General features: G+C 36.2%; 3 protein-coding genes and 1 long non-coding RNA gene across 4 annotated transcripts; 1 reads left to right on the top strand and 3 right to left on the bottom strand.

The window, feature by feature from the left end:
* The first annotated feature begins 6339 nt into the window (after positions 1-6339).
* Positions 6340-9831, top strand: LOC108193323 (uncharacterized). Its single transcript, XR_001801136.2, has 2 exons — positions 6340-6968; positions 9520-9831. It is a non-coding gene; the product is annotated as an uncharacterized LOC108193323 (long non-coding RNA).
* Positions 9832-11452: 1621 nt separating this feature from the next.
* Positions 11453-13110, bottom strand: LOC108193322 (hydroquinone glucosyltransferase). Its single transcript, XM_017359928.2, has one exon. The coding sequence runs from the start codon at positions 12930-12932 to the stop codon at positions 11538-11540; it is 1395 nt and encodes a 464-aa protein (XP_017215417.1). The 5' UTR covers positions 12933-13110; the 3' UTR covers positions 11453-11537.
* Positions 13111-13906: 796 nt separating this feature from the next.
* LOC108194190 (hydroquinone glucosyltransferase) lies at positions 13907-15875 on the bottom strand. Its single transcript, XM_017361107.2, has 2 exons — positions 14412-15875; positions 13907-14334 (listed from the first exon to the last, which is right to left on the bottom strand). Exon 1 carries the CDS (start codon positions 15805-15807, stop codon positions 14413-14415), a length of 1395 nt encoding a protein of 464 aa, XP_017216596.1. The 5' UTR covers positions 15808-15875; the 3' UTR covers positions 13907-14334; position 14412.
* Positions 15876-17152: 1277 nt separating this feature from the next.
* LOC108194286 (protein trichome birefringence-like 25) lies at positions 17153-20384 on the bottom strand. Its single transcript, XM_017361238.2, has 4 exons — positions 19785-20384; positions 19148-19425; positions 17478-18273; positions 17153-17380 (listed from the first exon to the last, which is right to left on the bottom strand). The coding sequence occupies exons 1-3, from the start codon at positions 20020-20022 to the stop codon at positions 17503-17505; spliced, it is 1287 nt and encodes a 428-aa protein (XP_017216727.1). The 5' UTR covers positions 20023-20384; the 3' UTR covers positions 17153-17380; positions 17478-17502.
* Between the last annotated feature and the right edge of the window lie 2455 nt (positions 20385-22839).

Here is a 22839-nt window from a genome sequence, read left to right as displayed (position 1 = left end):
ATTGTAGGGTTTTGGATCATCTAAACACAACCTCCTGTCTCTCAAGACCACAACCCTACCTCTCTGGTGATAGTTCCCTTGCTCGATTTTTAACTCGGAGGTGCCGTTCTTCTGCAACGATAAGTGAAGGCTGTTTATACAGTATTAAAAAAATAAAGGTTGTTGCAAGCAAAGGTAATAGACCGCTATAATATACTTATATAAAGGAGAAGCGAGGGGCGTGTAGGTGGCGCCTCTCACATCGCTCCGTTCTATTTTTCTAATTTTCTGGAATTTTTGGATGAAAAATATCAAAAATTAGAACTACCTTTTTCAGGTATATTATAAGCAAGTTTCAGAATCTGATTTTGTTTCAAATTATTTATGGAATATAGTAGCTTGAAAGTTTTAATCTGATTTTGTTTCAGATTATTTAATTATGGAAAAGAAAAATTATTTATGGAATATAGTAGCTTGAAATTTATAATCTGATTTTGTTTCAGATTATTTAATTATGGAAAAGAGTAGCACACAAGTCTTTCTACACCTATAAATACCCAAATTGTAGGGTTTTGGATCATCTAAACACAACCTCATGTCTCTCAATACCACAACCCTACCTCTCTGGTGATAGTTCTCTTGCTCGATTTTTAACTCGGAGGTGCCGTTCTTTTGCAACGATAAGTGAAGGCTGTTTATACAGTATTAAAAAGGTTGTTGCTAGCAAAGGTAGTTATAGACCGCTATATTGGAGTCGACAAATCCAAACACGGGAAAAGAATATAGTCTTGACATGATATTGATGGTTGATATCAATAAATTAACTATTAGTGATGTATGTTTGTTGGTTATTCTTTTATAATATTTGTGTTGTTCATCGGACATGTTTGTTGTTGTTAATTTTTATATGATTACATTGTATACAGGAAAAAATTCACCAATTATAGTCCAATTTTGCAATTTTATATATTGGTATTGGTATTACATCAAGATTTTTATAATATAAATTTATTTTATCCTACAAAAATTAATTTTGAAACATTAATATATACTTTTTATAGACAGCCACAAAATTATTTTATTCTACAAATATTAATATTGAATCATTAATATAATTTCTATAGGCCGCCGCATCACGCGGCTTCTCAACTAGTTTTATAAATAGTTGTAACAATTTGCTAAGAGTTTAAATCTACTGCAATATACTAAAAATGAGGACTTCTTTAATATAATATTTTTTATTAATAAGAACAAATCAATCAAGTCTATAAAAATTTTAGATACCGCTGAATAAAGATGCTCAACATTCCTGTGCAGAACTTTCCACAGAAACAGGACAAGCTATAAACGGAGACTGTGGAGTCGTCCACGTTTCTACAACAAGAAGAAGATTAGTTGAGATCCGAGAATAGAAGAGTTGAATTGAAAGTTCACAAATAAAAAAACCACCATCAATTTGAAACATGAATCTCATGCAAATGTCCATATATTAACACGGCATCAGCAATTTTTGACCCGGGCGATTTCGAATTCCCACGAAGGAAAGCATTATAAATTCTTTTCCGTCTTAATATTTTAGGGGTACATAAAAGAAAGAGAAATTGCTCAAAATATATAATCCTATTTTAAACTAATTTGCAAAAGTGATATTTGTTTTAAGATAAATTTTGAAGCTTGTTTTAAGATTAATATATATATATATATATATATATATATATATATATATATATATATATATATATATATATATATATATATATATATATATATAGGGCATTGCTCAAAACAGAACACCCTTAAAAGAAGAACAAAGAAGAACACTTTGGAATCAAACATAGAATCTCATCTAAAACTTGAATTAAATTCTAACTTTAAGCTAATTAACCATTTATTATGAATAATAATAGTATCTCACATGTTTAACAACAAATATGGATTAAAAATAACATGATTCCATGTGATATTAATCATGGAAAGAATATATACATGATTCTATTATGGATTCTGTTCTGGATTCTATAATATTTCATATTAATAATTTGGATAGATTTGGATGTTAGATTTCATATATTAAGTTTAGTTAGTGCTTAACTATGTAATTATAATCATAACAAATCATTTTTTATGAAAAGAAAAAGTGTTATGATAGTGTTCTGTGTTGTTCTTTTTTTAAAGTGTTCTGTGTGGAGTGCAACCCTATATATATATATATATATATATATATATATATATATATATATAAAAGGTCTTACTTCAGTACAAACTCCTTACTGTACAAACGTACAAACTAGTGATTATTACAATAATATTTAGCGATTAGCATATTTTATTTTAACAAATACATACATACATATATCCATCACCACCGCCACCACAATCACCTCCAATCACCACCACCACGACAACCCCACCCACCACTCACCACCCACCACCCACCACCCACCACGACTGCTCAGCGCCACTCTCTCTCTCCACCGTCCACCACCAACCACCATTGCCCAGCGCCTCTCTCTCTCACCACCACCACCACTGTCAGCGGCTCTCTCTCTCTGGTTGTTCCCTCACCGATTAGTGCTATACACACACAAACACACACATTCACCACTGCTTTTCTCATCTCCCTCAATCGTGTCTCTATCCCTCAATCGTGTTTCTAGCACTGCCCTCGCGCCGGCGTCGCGGCTGCCGCCGGCCGCGCTGCACCACCACTCGGCTATGCCGCCCCGTAAGTACTCCCCTCCCTTTATCTCTGCATCAGACCCTTCTAATAGATTCAGTGATTCCGTTCAATCATTTAGTGATTCTGTTCAAGTCATTTAGTGATTGTTTGTACGTTTGTACACTAAGGAGTTTGTATTTGAGCACTTGCCTATATATATATATATATGAAATTTGGGATACTCAAAATATTTTTTTATTAACATTTTTAAATTTGATTTTGAAATTAATTTTATGTTGCATCGTTGTATTTTCCTCGGTCATTTTCATTCTGCTTGAAATCACCTCTCGGCTCTCAGATACATGTGCGCTTCTGCTACGGTATCATTCTTTTCTCTGTTTCAATTTTCTGAATTTGAAAGTGTTTTTGGTGTGTCATTCACTTAATCACTTCCATGGAAATTTAATTTTAAAATATCTCCCTCACTTCTATACATAATAAAATATAAATTTTAATAATATAAAATATTATCAGATTCATTTACTTTTTTCACCATCTTTATTTTATATTATGACTAATTTTCTACTGTGTAGCTACTAGTTAAAAGGTGAGCATCTTATCAGGGGCCTGTTTGGCAAACAAGATTTTTGATTTTATTTGTCAAAATCATTCCTTCTAAAACACGTAGGTTAGAATTTTTGTTAAATTAATAGCTATTGAATTATTGAATGAATGAAAATTAGGCTTAAGTTCAGTGGAGACCAACATTATTTGGAGTATTGGAGTCCTCCATCTGGTCCGTCCATTTTCTTCTAATCTAACGACTATCCTTTTTTTCTGGATTGGGTATATTATGCTTGCTTATTCCTATACTTATCTTTATACCGTATAAAAAAAATTATAACGGTCTTTATGAATCATGCGCCATATTAGGGACAGTTTTCAATCATGTTTATCTCCAATTTGTCCCCTGTTCTGCTTTATCTTGTCCCCCTGTTCTGCTCTTTGTAGTTGTCCTTCATTTCTGAGTTGTTTTATTACTTCTTTCAAGTTTATACTTTTTCTGTTGTTCTGCAAATGATTTTATACTAGAATTAATTTTCTAATTTTGTTCTAGAATTTTATTTTCTGTTCATAGCAACTGCAATTTAGAGTTTGGTTTAGTAAGTTCAAAAATGGAACACGCTTTTATGTACACCAGCCCTTTCAAAGCACTTGATACGAAAAAGTGAAGAACCTAGGCATACATATGAAAGAGAGATTACGAGGATGGGATATTTGCATAAGCCAAAACACGAAAAAAGATATTATGACAAGGTGGGAAAAACCTCTTTGTATATGCCGAAAACATGATCAGCTCAAAATACATACAAGAAGAGAACTGTGATAACACAGTACGTAACAATGTAACAAGGTGACACCCAAACCAAGCCAAACGAAGCCAGTAAAGCACTGAAGCATGGACCGACTTTTCATCGCATAACATTAACTATACCAAGACCATAATTACACATCGATTAACATAGTGCATGAAACATTCCGACAATGAAGTAACTACTAAAACGAGCATAAATTACAAGATAACTTCCTCTAGTGTCACCTTTAGCTATGTCTTGTGCCTTTATCATGAAATACCGAAAGCTTGAACTATAGAGTCTACACGAATGATACATGACAACAACAGCTAAAGGTAGACACATAATCTAGTCCTTGGATAATTTTGAAAATGATATTCTCCTTTTTCCGTGATGATCCTCAAATGTATCACATTGCAACACAACCATGCTCCAGCAGATTTAATCGGTTGTTGCATCAAAATTATCCATTGCGCCACCTCTCTTTTTCTCTCTCAGATTCTTAGCCCACACTTTGCCTCGGCTACTGCACGCTCTCTATCTAAATCTCGCTTCTTTGTCTCCTAGCTCTTCCTGCACTAACATGGTTATCTCTTTGAGAATCTGAACGCTCTAGTCTAAAGCCCATCGTCTCTCAGACCCACCACTGGTTTCATCATTCCACGACTTTATAACAATTGACAAAGGCACAGCGCTGAAAAACCCAAAACAGAAAGAGCATAAACAATTAAACAAATATCACATTTTCAAATAGTCTTGCTGAACTTGGCATGAATTTCAAACTAAATAAACATAACCCACAATCAACACAATACATATATTTACCAAAAAACGTGGTTCCTCTCCAATTATATATTAAACCGCAATCATCAGATTAAGGGGATACAGTGGATTAATCCAACCATTTTTGAATTTCATACACATATATACCAAGTGAGGAATCTAACTACAAGTCATCTCTCAGAGTTATTTTCCAAGCAACAAACACTAGTTATGGCACAATTTGTAGCAAAATTATTTTAATTTCCAAAATTATGGTTGTCCCCCAAATTACAAAGATAAACGAAACACCACTTCAAATAATAAGATAGGGCAAAAGTTCACCCACATTAATCTAATAATTCGTGGGAACACATCTAATTACCAAAGGCGGATTCTAATACTTGATTTAACACCCGTATCAGGAACTAATTCAATTACTCCGTCCCCCAAAATCGACCCATAACCCATAACTTTGTCTCCCAAATCTCAAATCAAAACAAGAAACGGGTGACAATGATAATTTGAAGATAAAATCCAATAAACGGGTAACAATAAACACCCACAATACATTTTCATATAGTCCTCATGTCTACAGCATTCAAATCAAACTACAGAACAAAACCCAAAAACAAATTAACAGACATATTGTCTACAAATTGATTAAGGACAAGCAAAATAACAATCGCCCAACGATTTATCACTATATAAATGACATGTAGGTACAAATTGAGCGACACAATGGTTTCGCATCAACAAAATGAATTAGCATTTCACTTGTTTACAACTCGATTTGAACGAAACTGACCTGAACTCATCCTTCGGTTTCGCATTAATATTATAGTGGTGGACACTTATCACAATGGTTCCACTGTGTTCCTCGAGCGATCGTTCGTGTTTATCTGATTAGGATGTTGGTTTTGATTTTAGGGGAGTGATTTTAAGGGGAAACAATGGTGTAATAACTGTCACTTGAATGACGTAGTAGACGATGATACGATTATGAAGATATACGATTTGCACGCTGCTGTATCTAGTATTTTTTAATTTAAAAAGGAAAATGCCAGTTGTCACTCGGATCTGCCATCCATTCATCTTATAATCTAATGGTTCTAGAGTAAGTCTCCAAGTACTCCAAAAAAACAAGACTCCAAAGAGCCCAACTCATGAAAATTATAGACATTTTCTCTAATTACACCATGTTAGAGTACAAAATTCATTTTATTCTCCCTCCATTCCATTTCATTCAAGTGAACATAACCTTATAATAAGATGAGAATTTTAACTTTTGTTTCGGGAATTTCTCTTCTTTCCTAAACAGTTTAATCACTTATAAACTTATAAGTTTTAGTTTACTTATCATTTTTAACCTACTTATTTACTTTAAGAAATAAGCACTTTTCTTAATTTACCTGAATGCTCTAAATCCAATACAGTATTTTTTTATAAGCACAAAAATCTATGTTAATAAAAATTTGTCACCTAAATGATTGTCAGTGTGTCTGAATAAATACATGCCGGAAAACCTATAATATATAAATTATTAAACTCATTGCTTTCTGCTAACATCTGAGATATATTATCATATATAAATATTAAAGAGAAGACTTGAAAGAAAAATAAGTGAATATAAATTTTGTATGATAAGATTTGAGTAGAAAATAATTATAAGAAGAAACGGAAAATTCTTTCACAAAATATCGTGTTTCTTTACAAAATTATTAAACATATTACTAAATTATGATTAAAATTTCTTTCTGCTCCTCTATTTTGAACCACCCCAACCAAACTGTCGGCGTGCTTCTTCATCGACTGTACTCTATTTTCACTTTTTGGGCAAACAAAAACTTAGTCCATAACAACGAAAACATGGCCCAACCAGTCAAAACAAGAAGCCTATTTCACTGAGGCCCAGAATTAACTTTTTTTTTTTTTTTGCCACAAAGCCCAGAATCAACTTAATTATAATTTGGTTCGAGTTTTACGCGGTTTGAACGAGAAATCGGGTTAAACTGGCATGCTTTCAGATCCAAAACGACCCGTTGCTATATATCTAACGTAGAAGAGAAGGATTGGAAGTTGCAGAGGAGATATACATACATATAGATACACAAGAGATGATATACAGAAAATGGAGTATGCTCACCGGAACTATTGCCGTCACCGGTGGAGCTGCCGCCTCCGTTTTTGTCGCCGATCTCCTTTTCTTCCGTTCTGTATGTCTTTCGTCTTTATAACTTTCTTTTATATAAGTAACTTATATGATTGTCAATTGTCATCATTAATCTAATGATTTAATCATGTTTATTATTATGTTTTTTGTGTTGCTACTGTATATTTGTCCATTTTGAGCTGATTTTACATGAATTGTTTTAAATAAAATAGAATTAGGTTTTTGTTATTTTCTGGATTGAGCGAGATTGACTTCGATAATAATGAAGCCATAAATTTAAGAACGAAGAACGAAAATTAATGGAGCGAATATTTTTAGTGATATCGGTTCAGGATATGATTATCATTGGAAAATCAAGCATTCTTTCTTAAACTGGTTGTTTTGACTTTTGAGCTGTAGTTGAAGTTGGTAGGAACAAAAGGGTACTGGTCTGTGGCAGTCGTATCTCGTATGCCAGGGACGTTGTTAAGTAACGGCTGGTTTTTCTAGTTGTTGGATGAATATCCAGCAGTCAAGATTTTAACATTTTTTTAAATACGTCCGGCGCTTTTTAACCGCTCGACGAACGCTTTTTAAGCATTAGATGGGGTCATTTTCTCCGTCTAGCAGTTAAAAGCACTGGACGAATTGAAAATTTGTTATAATCCTGGTCGTTGGATATTCATCCAACAGCGCAGCAACAGTAGGTTATATAAGATGTCCCTAGCAGCCGACTGCTGGGGACGACTGCTGGGGACCAGGGCCAGACAAAATAGAGGGATGAATGATAGAAATGATATGACTTTCGTTTCTTTGCCTCTTGATTGCATTTCTTCAACCATTTAGCATTAGCATTTACGATTAAATGTTTGTGGAAATTGAAAGGGTGGATTACAAACTATTTTTGGAGGCAAAAATAGATTTAGTCTGATTACATTGCCTCGGGAAAAAATTGCAATTGTTTTGAAAGAACTATTTTTATTTGTTTGATAGGTTTCCTAATGATTAGATTTTTTAGTTTTCACTTGTTAGTTGTTACCCTTTCCCTGTTTCAGTAGATTGTGAGATGCAATAAACCACAACGAATCAGTAATGTGTGTGATCCCGGCATATCAAAAAATGAAAAGGTAAACGATGGACGAGTCATCAAAGAATAGTCAAACCGAAGATTTTGGTGCTTTTTGGAAGTTAGAGGTTTGCGGGAAAAAATTAGAGGTTGAGGCTAGGTTTGACATGTGAATTATCTAATACTAGTGTTTGGTAGTTAGCGGATTGAATTAGCAGTTTGGACTCAAAAAACTAATTCTGAAAAAGCTACTTGGACGAGCTTTTTCGATTAGAGGATTGACATGTGCTAATTAAAAGTACAAAAAGCTAACCAAACAGCTATTTACTACTCCTTCCGTCCCGTTCCTTTGTATACAGTTTCCTTTTTGGGACGTCCCACCAATTGTATACATTCCAAAAGTAGTAAATTTTTATAATACAAAACACCATAACACCAACTACTTTATTCCACTGTCTCCATTCTATAATAATATAAACACTATTACACCCACTACTTTCCTCCACTATCTCATATCTGTTATTAAATATAAATGGGTCCCACCACTATACCCACTTTTTATCTAACTTTACTCATTTTTTACACTTTTTCTTGGTCTCCGTGTCCTAACCAAATGTATACGATTGGTTGGGACGGACGGAGTAAACAGTTTCATCCAATACAGCTAATTCAGTCCGCTAGTCAAAAGAACTACTTCAATCAGCTAGTTAAAACAACTAGTTCATTCGCTAAGAGCTAATCGCTAACCGCTAATTGCCAAACAGGGCCTTTGTCAATATTTGCTGAGTGCGGACAGATTCTACACTAGAGCAATTATTACTGTCAATCCTTTTAGATGATTTCGTAATTTCTGGGTTCAAAACATATATTCTAGGACTAGATTTTCTTTCCGTATTTGTACACACAGTACAAACATCATTCCGCTCCCTCCTATCAATAGAGCGTGAGTTCTGTTGTTAACACTAGAATTCAATTTTTTGATAGTTATTGGAGTTGCTGAAATTGTTAGGTTCGTATATGTGATTACATATAGGAATGACATCGATGGCAAGTAATGTTCATAACCTCTCTTTCAATTAAATTACAATAGAAACTATTGACACTGAATAATGAATGTAAAATTACTCTATTAAGAATGGTTTTTCTTTATTAGTTGAATGCTTGTATAGTCAGTTTTCTTCTAGTGGTTGTCCTGGGAAATTATTATTTGAATTATTTGAGGGTGTATTATTAATAGATGTTCACTTTGTAGTGCTATTTTTCCTCAATGTTTTAATCTTCTGTCTAAATTTGAAATTTTGACACTTGAGCATCATTATTAATTTTTTTTCAGAGATTAAGTCTATACTTATGTGAGGACTGATATGTATATACATGAAGATATGTGTCACTGTGGACTGGATCCTTTGTGTACCTCAAAACTTACTTTTTATATTGAGGATTATCTCATCTCAAATTGTATTATCAAGACAGAACTGTCACTGTAATGTTGCAAGGTTCAATGAAGGGTACATTTTTATGTTAAACTGTTTTTTTTTCTTGGATGTAGGGTCTTTTCACTAAACCAGAACCCAGGAAAGTAGAAACAATTGCTGCAACTCGGTAGAGAATGTTGAGAGGACAATAACATGCATAAGACCATGAGCTAGGAAGAGAAAAAATAATATGTCTAATTTCGTTTCAGTGTTTAAAGCGTGTTGCTCGTGTCAAATCCAAATGGGTTTGAATATGAAGCTTTAACTTGAATAATTGACATTTTAATTTTTGTCACTAGAGCCACTTTGATCCTGCTGATCGTGTGAAGAGCCCTGATGCACAAAAGTATATGCTCATAACATATTGGGGTCCGTTTTTTCCTATATTTCTTTAATCTGTACAAATTTTCCCCTTACTTTCAACTCTTTTTGCCATGAAATATGGGTGGTGCATCTTTTAAATCCTATCTATCTCCCTAAAAAGAGTAGACAATATCTTTGCGATCGGGAGATGATCTGTACAGACAATATCTTTGAGATCGGGAGATAATATGTCCTGATGTCAGGGCTGTAATTCGAGTCGAGCAAGTCGAGTTTCGAGCCGAGCCTAATTCGAGTTAAGTTTATTTGTGTCGAGCTGAGCCGGTTCATTTAGCTAATCGAGTCTAAATCTTTGCCCGAAGTCGGCTCGTTTAATTTCATGAGTCGAGTCGAGCCGGCTCGTTTAGCCAAACGAGACGGTTTTAACTTTTAACGAGTCAAGCTTATATACTTGAGAGAAAAGAATTTGTAAGGTCCAGATATTTAAAATCAGTAAGTATACAGTATATAGTGTGTAGCTTATATACTTGAGAGAAAAGAATTTGTAAGGTCCAGATATTTAAAATCAGTTCCAGCTGTTTTTTTACTGCTCCCAAGTATATGCATATACAAAATGATCATGTTTCAAATTAATATCTGCAGTATTACCATAATTATCACAATCCAAATCATCAAACAATTTATTGCGGGAGCCTGGAAATTACTCTCAGGAAATGAGATTGCGTTGCAGTATATCGGAGAACTTTTTAGAACTTCCGGTCCGGTTTGGAAATATCTGATTGCGTTGCGGCTTGCTATCTGTTTCACGCTTTTGAACGATTTGTTTTGAATATATACATGGCATGTGATTCTCAATATTCTTACCTAGAATAGTAATGCTACATGTTTGTTACAAAATGATGTGACATTGGTTGTCACTAACTTGGATAAAAAAGTTGTTACAAATGTGACATTGATGATATGACGGTAATGGGATTAGTGTATATTTAGGGGGTCATTTTTTATTATTTTAGTTATAATCAATAAAAAAAATAGCACGTCTCATTTTATATAGATTATTTTAAATCCAAAATATTACATCTAGCATTTTCCTATACACATAGGAATATACTTGAGTATTGGGAATGATGTTGAAGTAATAAATTGCGTCTAGCTTTGTTAAATATGTTGAGTGTTCTGTATAATCATCTGGAAGTTTTTTGTTTCTTGGTTGGCATAAATATAGCAATAATTGTGTATTTATGTACAGAATCTACTTGAAATTCTCATTTTTAGCATTAACCACACCATGAAAGCATTTCACGGGAAAACTACTAAGTTCTGATTCCATGTACGTAAGACAACAAATTTTAGATGAGCCTTTATTCATTTTTAGCCTTCAGTTCATTTCTATTTGACATTGGTTGTTGCTCCATCATCACTTATTGCCATCTGAGTTCGAAGACCCATCCTCTTGTATCATGTTAGCATGTTTAATCGGTCTGATTAGTTGTAGTTAGAGATTTTATGTAGTTTCTTTCAGTTAGGTTGTGGTTAGATGTTTCATGTAGTTTTTTTCAGTTTTATGGTTGAACTTAATCTCCACGGACGCCCCAGATGGACTTAAATTACACTAGGAACGGAACATAGCAAAACATTTAACAAGAAAAGAAGCTTAAAACTTAGGGAAGGGGACTCGGTAAAATTTAACAAGAAAACAAGCTTAAAACTTTAAAGTTCTGAAAGTAAATGATAAACATATGAACTTAGATCAGTAATCTAAATGATAAGCTTAAATACACCATTTGCTAACTACTTGAGCCATGGCTTTTGTTGATGATCCATCTTCATCAAGAGCCTTGACAGCTGCATCTTTTAGGTCTCTCATCCTGGCGCGAAGACCCTTACCTTCTTCTCCTTCAATCAAACCTTTGACAAGCTTTGCGATTTCAACACGTCCCACCATACCATTCTCCCCAACTTGTGGCCTCAGTGCAACTTTAAGATCTTCATTCAGCATTACAGCATTCATCCTCTGTTCTGCATAGAGTGGCCATGCAATCACAGGCACGCCATTCGTCAGAGTCTCAAGGATGGAGTTCCAGCCACAATGAGTCAAGAAGCCACCAGTTGAAGCATGACTAAGTATTTGAGCTTGAGGAGCCCAGTCAGGCACCACGAGACCATGGCCTTTGGTTCTCTCAATGAAACCTTGTGGTAAGAAATCAATTGGGTCTTTTTTACTACAGCTATCAAAGAAAGCTGCGTTGGCAGTTTCATCATTTGGACTTCTAAGAACCCATAAGAATCCTTGCTCACTCATTTCCAATCCCAAGGCCAACTCAGAGATCTGATTAGCCGTCAGAGTTCCGCCACTACCAAAGGACAGAAACAAGACAGAACCACTAGGCTGATCATCCAACCACCTTAAACAATTCACCTCATCAGCACCAGTAGTTGAATGATCCATTTGAATGAGCGGTCCAACCGGGTAAACCATTGGTCTACCCAATTCTTGTAAAGCTTTGATAGCTCCTCCCTCCAAGTCCATGAAGCTATTCACCATTATTCCATCAGCCAAACTGTACCTCTCCACATGATGAAGCATCCACTTATAAGTCTCACTCTTCCTATCTTGAATCGGGCCAGGTAGATCCCTCCCATGGACCGGAATACACCCCGGAATTTGAACCGGGTCAGGCAAGTCTCTGTACTCACAACTAGTCATTTTATCAAGCTTAGGCAGATAGAGAAACAATGACAAGGCCATAGCAGTCGAAGGGAAAAAAAGATAAGGTGGCACCTTGAATTCAATAGCAACATCAAGTGCATCTGTACTAAAAAGATCAACAACCAGGCTAGCAAACTTGTTGGCTGCATGAAAGGATTGAAACGTGTCACGAAACGAAGGCAATGATCTCGACATTATAATCATCATTCGTGTTTCGACCGTAACATCATCGGACAAATCATCAAGATTAACAGGAGGAAGAACAACATAGTCTAAACCATTAGGCAACGAATCGAGAAATGTTTGTTGAGCTTTAGAAAGAGGGCCATCAGTAGCTATGATAAAAGTTGCAGTGAAATTGTGAAGGCTTATGAGCCTTTTAGCAAACTGAACAAGTGGAATGAGATGACCCATTCCAGAAGTGGGGAAAATGGCTATGTGAGACGGTTTCTCCATTTCAACTAAACACCAAGTGAAATGAAACTGGAGCTGTATTGTAGAATTTGTAGTGCATGAATGGAATAAAAAGATGCACAACTACTTCACTTATATAAGAGATCCAGTACTCCCACCATAATTTCTAAAAATATCTTCACTGTATTAGTCTTATGAGCATCGGCTTATGAGCCGGATTTGGTAGCTCCATAGCGAGGGATATGAATATGGGTATCTTAAAAAGAGTGTAATGAATGATTTAATCACTCGGGATTGAGTTTCTCATTTAATGTCACAAAATTCATAGTTAAAATTTCGATTATTATTTATCTTTCTCATTAATCATGAATCAAACATCTCCAACTAGCCAACTACCAGTCCAATAAAGAGACACTATTTCATGCACAAAATCTTTCATAAAATAATATAGGTATGGGTTAAGTTTTTGATCAATATGAAATCAGAGTAGTTAGAGTTGTATGAATGACAAAGGAGATCTACTAACTCTTCCATTATACAGGACTTTGGATAGTGCTCTAATATCTTCATTATTATCACGTGTTATGAAATGAGCCTCAATAATAAGTCTGCTTTTGAATTATTGTAGCTGTTTTTCCTAATCTTTGAGCTTGTAACACGTTTCAGTGTCTAATCTTGCTTGTGTCAAATACAAAGAAGTTGGGTTTAGAATAAGAAGCTTTTTCTTCAACAAATTACATATTAATTTACAACTAGTAACATAATATAATATAGATAATCAAGATATCTGTCAACAAAATGAAATTACATAACTAACTAAAATATAAATACTGATATGTCTGGCTATGGTAAGATGTAGACAATCTTACCCCTTCTTCCAAGTAGAAACAAGGTTACATAACTGATAGCACCGGTTTTGGGATAATATTGAATAAATTTTATATTATTATTTTATTATTTTTAGTGAACAATTTAAACTTGAGTCATTATTATAGGAGTTACACAAATTAATTAACAAAAGTTACATAATCAAAAATAATAATATAAAATTTATTCAATATTATTCCAACAACCAGATCCTATCAGAATTATCGAAAACGGATGCGGACTTCTGCAAGGTCCTGGATGCCCGTCAGGTCTCAACAATGACAAATGAGTTTCCCGAAAAGCCTCTGGATATTCCTCAATGTCCCAGCTATTCACGGAACATGAGAAGCAGGTGATTAATCATCAGGATCTTCTGCCGCGCGAATTTCCTGAGAAACGAAGTCATAGGCGCGCAGTATCAAACAGTCTTAAAACCGATTTTTTCTCTGATACTGCTGCCTTCACAAATTCTTCTAGCTCAATCTTACGCATTGCCATGTCACTAATAGTCTTGTAACATAAAATTTCTGTGTAGTTTCTTTCAGTTTATGTTGTGGCTAGATGTTTCATGTAGTTTCTGAAACTTAAGAAAGGAGACTCGGTAAAATATTTAACAAGAAAGCAAGCTAAAAACTTCTGAAAGTAAATGATAACCTTAAATACACCATTTGCTAACTACTTGAGCCATGGCTTTTGTTGATGATCCGTCTTCACCAAGAACCTTGACGGCTGCATCTTTCAGGTCTCTCATCCTGGCTCGAAGACCCTTACCTTCTTCTCCTTCAATCAAACCCTTGACGAGCTTTGCGATTTCAACACATCCCACCATACCATTCTCCCCAACTTGTGGCCTCAGGGCAACTTTAAGATCTTCATTCAGCATTACAGCATTCATCTTCTGCTCTGCATAGAGTGGCCATGCAATCACAGGCACGCCATTCGTCACAGTCTCAAGAATCGAGTTCCAGCCACAGTGAGTCAAGAAGCCACCAGTTGAGCCATGACTAAGTATTTGTGCTTGAGGAGCCCAATCAGGCACCACGAGACCATGGCCTTTGGTTCTGTCAATGAAACCTTGTGGTAAGAAATCAAGGGGGTCTTTTTTACTATAGCTATCAAAGAAAGCTGCGTTGGCAGATTCATCATTTGGACTTCTAAGAACCCATAAGAATCTTTGGCCACTCATTTCCAATCCCAAGGCCAACTCAGTAATCTGATTAGTCGTCAGAGTCCCCCCGCTGCCAAATGAGACAAACAAGACAGAGCCACTAGGCTGATCATCCAACCACCTTAAACAATCCAACCCATCAGCACCTGTAGTTGAATGATCCCTTTGAATGAGCGGTCCGACCGGGTAAACCGGTGGTCTACCCAATTCTTGTAAAGCTTTGATAGCTCCTCCCTCCAAGTCCATGAAGCTATTCACCATTATTCCATCAGCCAAACTATACCTCTTCACATGATGAAGCACCCACTTATAAGCCTCAGTCTTCCTATCTTGAACCGGGCCAGGTAGATCCCTCCCATGGACCGGAATACACCCCGGAATCTGAACCGGCTCAGGCAAGTCTCTATACTCACAACTAGTCATTTTATCAAGCTTAGGCAGATAGAGAAACAATGACAAGGCCATAGCAGTCGAAGGGAAAAAAAGATAAGGTGACACCTTGAATTCAATAGCAACATCAAGTGCATCTGTACTAAAAAGATCAACAACCAGGCTAACCAACTTCTTGGCTGCATGTAAGGATTGAAACGTGTCACGAAGCGAAGGCAATGATCTCGACATGATATTTGACATTCGTGTTTCGACCACAACATCATTGGGTAAATCATCAAGATTAGCGGGAGGAAGAACAACGTAGTCTAAACCATTAGGCAACGTGTCAAGAAATTTTTGTTGAGCTTTAGAAAGAGGGCCATCAGTTGGTATGATAAAAGTTGCAGTGAAATTGTGAAGGGTTATGAGCCTTTTAGCAAACTGAACAAGTGGAATGAGATGACCCATTCCAGGAGTTGGGAAAATGGCTATGTGAGATGGTTTGTCCATGGCAACTAACACTAAGAATGTATTGCATGGATGGAATAAAAAGATGCACAACTACCTTACTTATATAAGAGATCCAGTACTCCCACCATAATTTCTAAAAATATTTTCACTGTGTTACTATATTGAGCATCGACTTGTTGAGTGGGTGTCAACCCAAGTTCCACATCGAAAGATTTGTCTTGAATATTAGCAGCGAAAGAACTCTATTAGTATGAGGTCTTTTGGAGGTGCCCGAAAATAATTTCGTGCGGGCTTGGCTACCGCCCAGAGCGAACAATATCATACTAATGCGGAGTTAACGGGTGTTGAGCGGCCAACACGACTTATGAGTCGGATTTTGTATCATTTAAGCCACCGGAGCGGACAATATCATACTAATGTGGAGTTAACGGGTGTTGGGCAGTCAACATGACAGCCGGATTTTGTATCATTTAGCCACACAACGTAACTGTGAAAGATCAACAAATTGGTGCGATTGGCCAACACGACTTATGAGCCGGATTATGTATCATTGTGACGAGGCTGCAAATAAACATTGCCGCACAACGTAACCACGAAAGATCAACAAATTAGTGTGATTTGAAGAGTAGGAATTTTCGAATCACGTAAATCTTTATCTTATATGATCGTCGTTTATTTTATTTTATTTATTCTCTTTGAGTTTTACTTTGGACGTTGTATACTCGTAACCATACTCACCACCGGTATGTATGTGGTGTTCACAGATTCCTTACACTATCTGGCCACCATCGATTGCCATAAATTTGCTGAGGTCCCTCCTCCAGCTACCAGCCCAGTAGTTATCAGAAATAATAAAATCATTATATAAACATATCTACCACCTCTTCTACTCAACCAACTATCTTTTAGATTTTATTCTTCTGGTGTTCTACCTTTGTTCGTTTATTCCTAACATTTTCTTACTCATAACATCAAGTAACTGATAAGTATCCATTTATGGAGACTAAAATTACACACTCACTCTTATATCCGGATAAACGAAATTATTTATTTTGACAGAGTAGAGATAATGATTTAAAGTATACAGCACTTACACATGTGATTAATTAATATAAATTACTATAATTTTATTTTGTTTTTGGTAAGATAACAGCTGACAGTGATCAATATGAAATCAGAGTAGCTAGACTTGTATGAATGACAAAGAAGATCCACTAATACTTCCTTTATATAAGACTTTGATTGTGCTCTAACATTTTCATTATTATCACGTGTTCTGTAATGAGTCTCAATAATGAGTAAGAATTATTTTTCGTTTATAAGTAACTTCTCATCTATAAGCAATAAGTACTTCTTTTCATCTAATCCAAATGGCCCCATAATCTACATATGTTAACATAACATAATATGGATAATCAAGATATCTATCAACAAAATGGAATTACATAACTAACCAAACTATAAATACTAATATGTCTGGCTAAGGTAAGATATAGGCAATCTCACCCCTTCTTCCAAGTAGAAACAAGGTTACATAACTGATAACACCAGATCCTATCAGAATTCACTATAAACATATGCCGCCCTAGATGGGAAACCCGTCGCCATTCATCTGAAATTCACAGGCTTGAACTCAGAAACATGGTACACCAGAGTTTAATCTAAATGAAAATAGATCATGTAACCTCGACACATAAACAAATGGGTACCTGGCTCTTGAAATAAGTATAATCTTCATTCATGGAGCAGCATATCCATCATCAAGTCATTCCAAGCATCAATTGGCCCAGGCAAGCACCAATGCAAACAATCTAACTGCACTTTTTTATTCTTATCTTTACCTGAAAACGGATGCGGTTTCCTGTAAGGCCCTGGATGCCCGTCAGGTCTCAACAATGACAGATGAGTCGTATCAAACAGTCTTAAAACCGAGTTTTTCTCTGATGCTGCTGCCTTCACAAATTCTTCTAGCTCAATCTTGCGCATTGCCATGTCCACATCAATTAAATCAATCTCGCCTTCTTTGTATGGAACAGTTCTGTTACAATAACCCCCAGTGTTCCACTCCCCATTCTCAAAGTGATCTGGCGTGCATGTCCTAAAAAACGCAATAGCCTTGTGTTTTGGACTGGTGATGAACTTTAGAGTTGATCGTATTGCTTTGCGGTAGGCATATGTAAAATCTAGTTTGGTTAGATTCTGTTGAGGGCAGTTGTGGCAGCCAACAATAGTGTTGTTCTCATAGTAGATTGCATTTTTGAAAAACCACTTTCCACCACCAATCTCAACGTAATCAAAGTCTTTGTATCTGTCAACCCATACAGGGTCAAGTTCGTCGAGATGAAGCTTGGGTATATCTGATGCAACTCCTTCCTTGTTTTCAAATATAGTTGATTTCAAGAGGAAGGGGGACCAGATTACTGAAAGAGTGAATTCAGACGAGGGAAAATACCATGTTCTGGATTTGTATTCCTTGTCGTGATAGACACTAACAGCTTTTTCCACCTACATAGTACAAGAACAAACAATTGATAGATCAATTAAAGAAGCTTCAGATAGTTTATAGTGATATACTCAGCATGCAGATGATTAACCAGATGCAGTCAGACACTCCAGCTTATCATGCTCTATGTGAACTAGAATGAAGAAATTTCGACAGCAGTCCCTGAAAAGATATCTTAGGCTGCACAATACCGCGATTGGCAATTCTAAAACTGCAGATATTAAGAGCACAATTCCTAAACAGGAAATTATCATTCTGAACTAAAATCAATAACAGTATACACGTATTAACCTTATATGGATGATCACAATGCAAGGTAGGACAGGTTTAATAATAATTATGATAGGTGCTATCTGGTTAACTCTGAACTTGTATATATAAATCTTAAAAAGCAAACATCTAAATCTTTCTGTGAAGATTTAAGGGGGAATATTATGAGCCATAAAAGCTGTAGATAGAAAGTAGAAAAGTAAGCATGTGGGGTTACTGTGAACGGGCAGCTATCATGCAAGGCATTGGTCTTACTTATTTCTGCAGCAATATGTAAACTGCCATAAATATGTTTTACGGATAATAATTAGTGGGGCAACCAAAAATTTCCTATCTGCAGAAACCGTGAAGGGGATCTATAATGTTACAGCTTATCGGGTATGATAAGTAGGACTGTGGATAAAATTTGAGGATCATATGTGTTAATCTGTATACTTCTAGTCGGATTTGGCCTAAAACCTCAGTTCAACAACTGCAACAATAGCTTTCAGAGTTTCAGCAGCACTAAGAAACACAATTAATTTATTACAGATCTGATAGAACAATTTGAACCCTTGATTAATAGGTCATGTAAGATACTTATCTACAGAGTTTTAGAACACTCACCTGTGTAAGGATGCAAAGCAATGACTGGACATGATTACGCGAGATTGAATCACCAATAAAGGCCATTGACTTATTCTTCATCATCCAGAGAAACTTCACTGGATTGAACTTAGGCAATGCACAATCCCGTGGAGTCCACCTCCAGTAGACATACCCTGAATCAGGCCTCCCATTCTCCATACAATTTTGATGTTCTTCAATGGAGTGGCAAGTTTTGTTGGTGTAAAATGGAGGGTTAGGATCTGGAACCCACATTCCGTCAAATATGTTGCATCTAGCTGTAAGTAGATCATTAGTAAAAGTGTTATCGACCAATCAGCCACACACTAAATATGGACAATCCTCGAGACAGAAAAACAACAAAGGCACAACACAATTGACTAAAGAAACAAACCAACAATATGTAAAGCAATTTAAACAAACAATTGGTCTTCCAAATTCATAAATCACAGAACAATATGATAGGATCATACCATTTTAACAACAAAAATTGGAATTTGAAAGAACAAAAAAAAAAAGATCAATTTTTTTCAATTCAAATCCTGATATAAACCAAATTTCTTGAATTCTTGTTGCAAATTAGCCCTCAAGAAGTAAAAAAAAGGGACATCATGCAAACATACACAGAAATACTTACCAGGGCTATAAATTCCCGGAAGATGACTAGTGTCCGGTGGCACAGGAAACCAAGTAGAATCGCGAAGAAAGTCAGTGTCAGAGTCCAAAACCGGGGGGAATGGCGTAAAGAAATAGAAGCGATAAAGAACACCCAAAAACAGAAAACCAACTACACATTTAACAAACATGTTATTGTACTTGTCAGAAGAATCAGCAATGGCGTTTTTGGTTGAAGAGTCAAAAGCCATGGTCTGCATTTGAGTAATGGAGACCAAAAAGAAAACAGCATGCACAAGTCATTTTGATCTTGATCTTGATCAACCCTTTTGAAGAAAAATGGAAGAAAAAACAAGAAAGCTGATGAAATGATGAGGATTGTAATGCGGAAACAGAGTCAATGTGTTGCATATAAAGTTGATGAGTGGCAACAGTTATGATATCACTTGTTAGCTATTCTGTTTTAGTTTTGTCATCAATGCTTTGGGAGTTACCACTACTAGAACAAGATAACTCCTTGCCTAATACTAGTGCTTTCCTTTTTTCTTTCAGAAATTCTTGAATTACATTACCTCCTTGGAGTCATCTTTAAGGGCATCTGTCCCAAAATATAATTTCTTCAATATCTCAAGGTATTGGCACCGGGTGCCACAAATTTGATGAAATGATCCCAAATATCAGTGTCGGAAAAGATGACCCCGACCAATCACTTTGCAATCCAAGATGTTAGATATTGTGTAGCGTTTATCTCTTTTGCTTCTTAACGCTACACGATCTAGTATTTTGAAATCCTAAACGCTATTTCATGTAGCATTTCACTCATAAAACGCCAGATCATGTTACATTTATAGAGTTTTTCAAAACAAAACGCAACACGATCTAACATTTTCTTCAAAATATCAAAATATTGGATTATCCAGCGATAATAAATGATATTTTGGACCATTTCTCCTAACTATATTATTTTGGACATTTTAATGGATGATATTTTGGGTCATTTCTCGTAATTATATTATTTTGGACATTTTTATGACAATTGTTCCTTTTCTTGATATCTTAGGACTTAGATTAAGAGTGGAGAATACACCGAGGCAATCTAATGGCAACTCATAAATGTCTACCGGTTGTAAAATTGCCTCCCAGTCGATTATGAAAATGAATTTGATATAATCACAACTGTTGAGCTGGCACAAGGGGATCAGAATAACTGCATGGGTACAACTGAGATGGGCCAAGGTGGCAGGAGCCGTTAGAAGATTTGTGGTCCTGTGCGTCCTATACTACCTGCATTTCATTTACATTTACATTTAGCTATCATTTGCATTTTGTAACAGCTATTTAGACAGTGTCTTGGGGAGTAGGAAAGGCATCTAATTTGTTATCTCATTTCTAATTCTCTGAAAACTCTTTGTAATGAACTTGGCACCTATGAGTTGATTTCCATCAGAATAGTCTCTCTCATATATAGACTTATTCTCTGGAGTTGACATCCTAGCTTTCATCTTGAATAAAGATTGAGTTAGTCTGCTACTTATTATTATTTGTTGAAGAGTGTATCATTGGTATCAGCGCCTCCAATCCTTGGCACAATGGCTCGAAACACGAGATCTGGTGACAATTCTGATGGTGAAGGAGAACGTCTGGACCTGCAGCGAATGGAGGTGAGTCTTCGTACACTTTTAGAAACTCAGAATCAACGTGTAGTTCAAGCTTGTAGTAGTAATACTCAGAATATTGAACAGAACACTAAATCCATTGCTGAGCTTAACGAGTTGTTATTGGGGTTGTCAATGCAAGTGTCTAAGTTGGTGTCTAATGAGGGTAAGGGATCAGAAAAGGGTCCTGAAGAACACGACGCACACACTAACAATGGTCATCACAATAAACCACCCACTTTTCTTGCACGTATGACCAAGGTTGAATTTCCCCGTTTTAACGGTACCGATTTAAGATCATGGTTATATAAGTGCAACCAGTTCTTCCAGTTAGATGATATAAAAGACCCTCAAAAGGTTAGGCTTGCAGCAATCCACCTTGAGGGTAAGGCCTTACTTTGGCACCAAACTTATATGACAAGATGTGATAATTTAGCTCCACCCTGGACTAAATACGTAGAAGATATCACTCTGCGTTTCGGTGACCTGTACGATGACCCTATGGCGGATCTTAAAGCACTTAAACAGACGGCATCTGTTCAGGAATATCATGATGCCTTCGATGCCCTCACTAGTCGACTGAGTTTACCTGAAGGATATTTATTGAGCTGTTATTTGGGGGGATTGGATGATGATATTCAGTTGTCCGTAAGAATGTTTGCTCCTAAGACTATTCAGCAGGCTCTCTGTTTGGCCAAACTTCAAGAAGCAGCGGGGCGAGCTAAAAGAGCCAAGCTTTCACCAAAGGGCCCATTACTTCCTACACCAACAAAAAATTACAACACCGCTAACAAAAGTGATGTTGGCAAACCAAACACAGCCCCTACGCACAGTGCCACCAACAGAAGAACCCTCACTCCGGCGGAGTATAATGAGAAGCGAGCTAAGAACTTGTGTTTTTGGTGTGATGAAACGTATGGTCCGGGTCATAAGTGCAAGGGGAAGAAACCTCAGTTTTTTCATGTGGAAGTAGAAGATGACATTGTAGACGAAGAATTGACAGAAGTGCTAAATGAGGCAGGTGAGGCAACAGAAAACCAATGTGCTCAGATTTCTCTGCAAGCATTGGATGGGGTGTCTACTTTTCAGACCATGAGGGTAACCGGGCATGCCGGAAAAAAATCATTGCAACTACTGTTGGATAGTGGGAGTACCCACAATTTCATTGACGCTGCTACAGCACTGAAGTTGGGCACTAGAATAGAACAAATAACACCCATGACAGTAAGGGTGGCTGATGGGGGACAACTAGTGTGTGATAAAATCATTAAAGGATTTAAGTGGAAGATGCAGGGTGTGGAATTCATCGCAGATGTGCTTTTACTACCTCTAAGTGGGAGTGATTTGGTCTTAGGAATACATTGGTTCTCTCAGTTAGGTCCAGTACTATGGGACTTTGCTCAACTCACTATGCAATTCACA

This window comes from Daucus carota, chromosome 7 (assembly GCF_001625215.2).
Source record: "Daucus carota subsp. sativus chromosome 7, DH1 v3.0, whole genome shotgun sequence".
Classification (NCBI taxonomy): domain Eukaryota; kingdom Viridiplantae; phylum Streptophyta; class Magnoliopsida; order Apiales; family Apiaceae; genus Daucus; species Daucus carota.
Note: the sequence above shows the minus strand (reverse complement) of the source record. Positions and strands in the feature narration are given on the sequence as shown.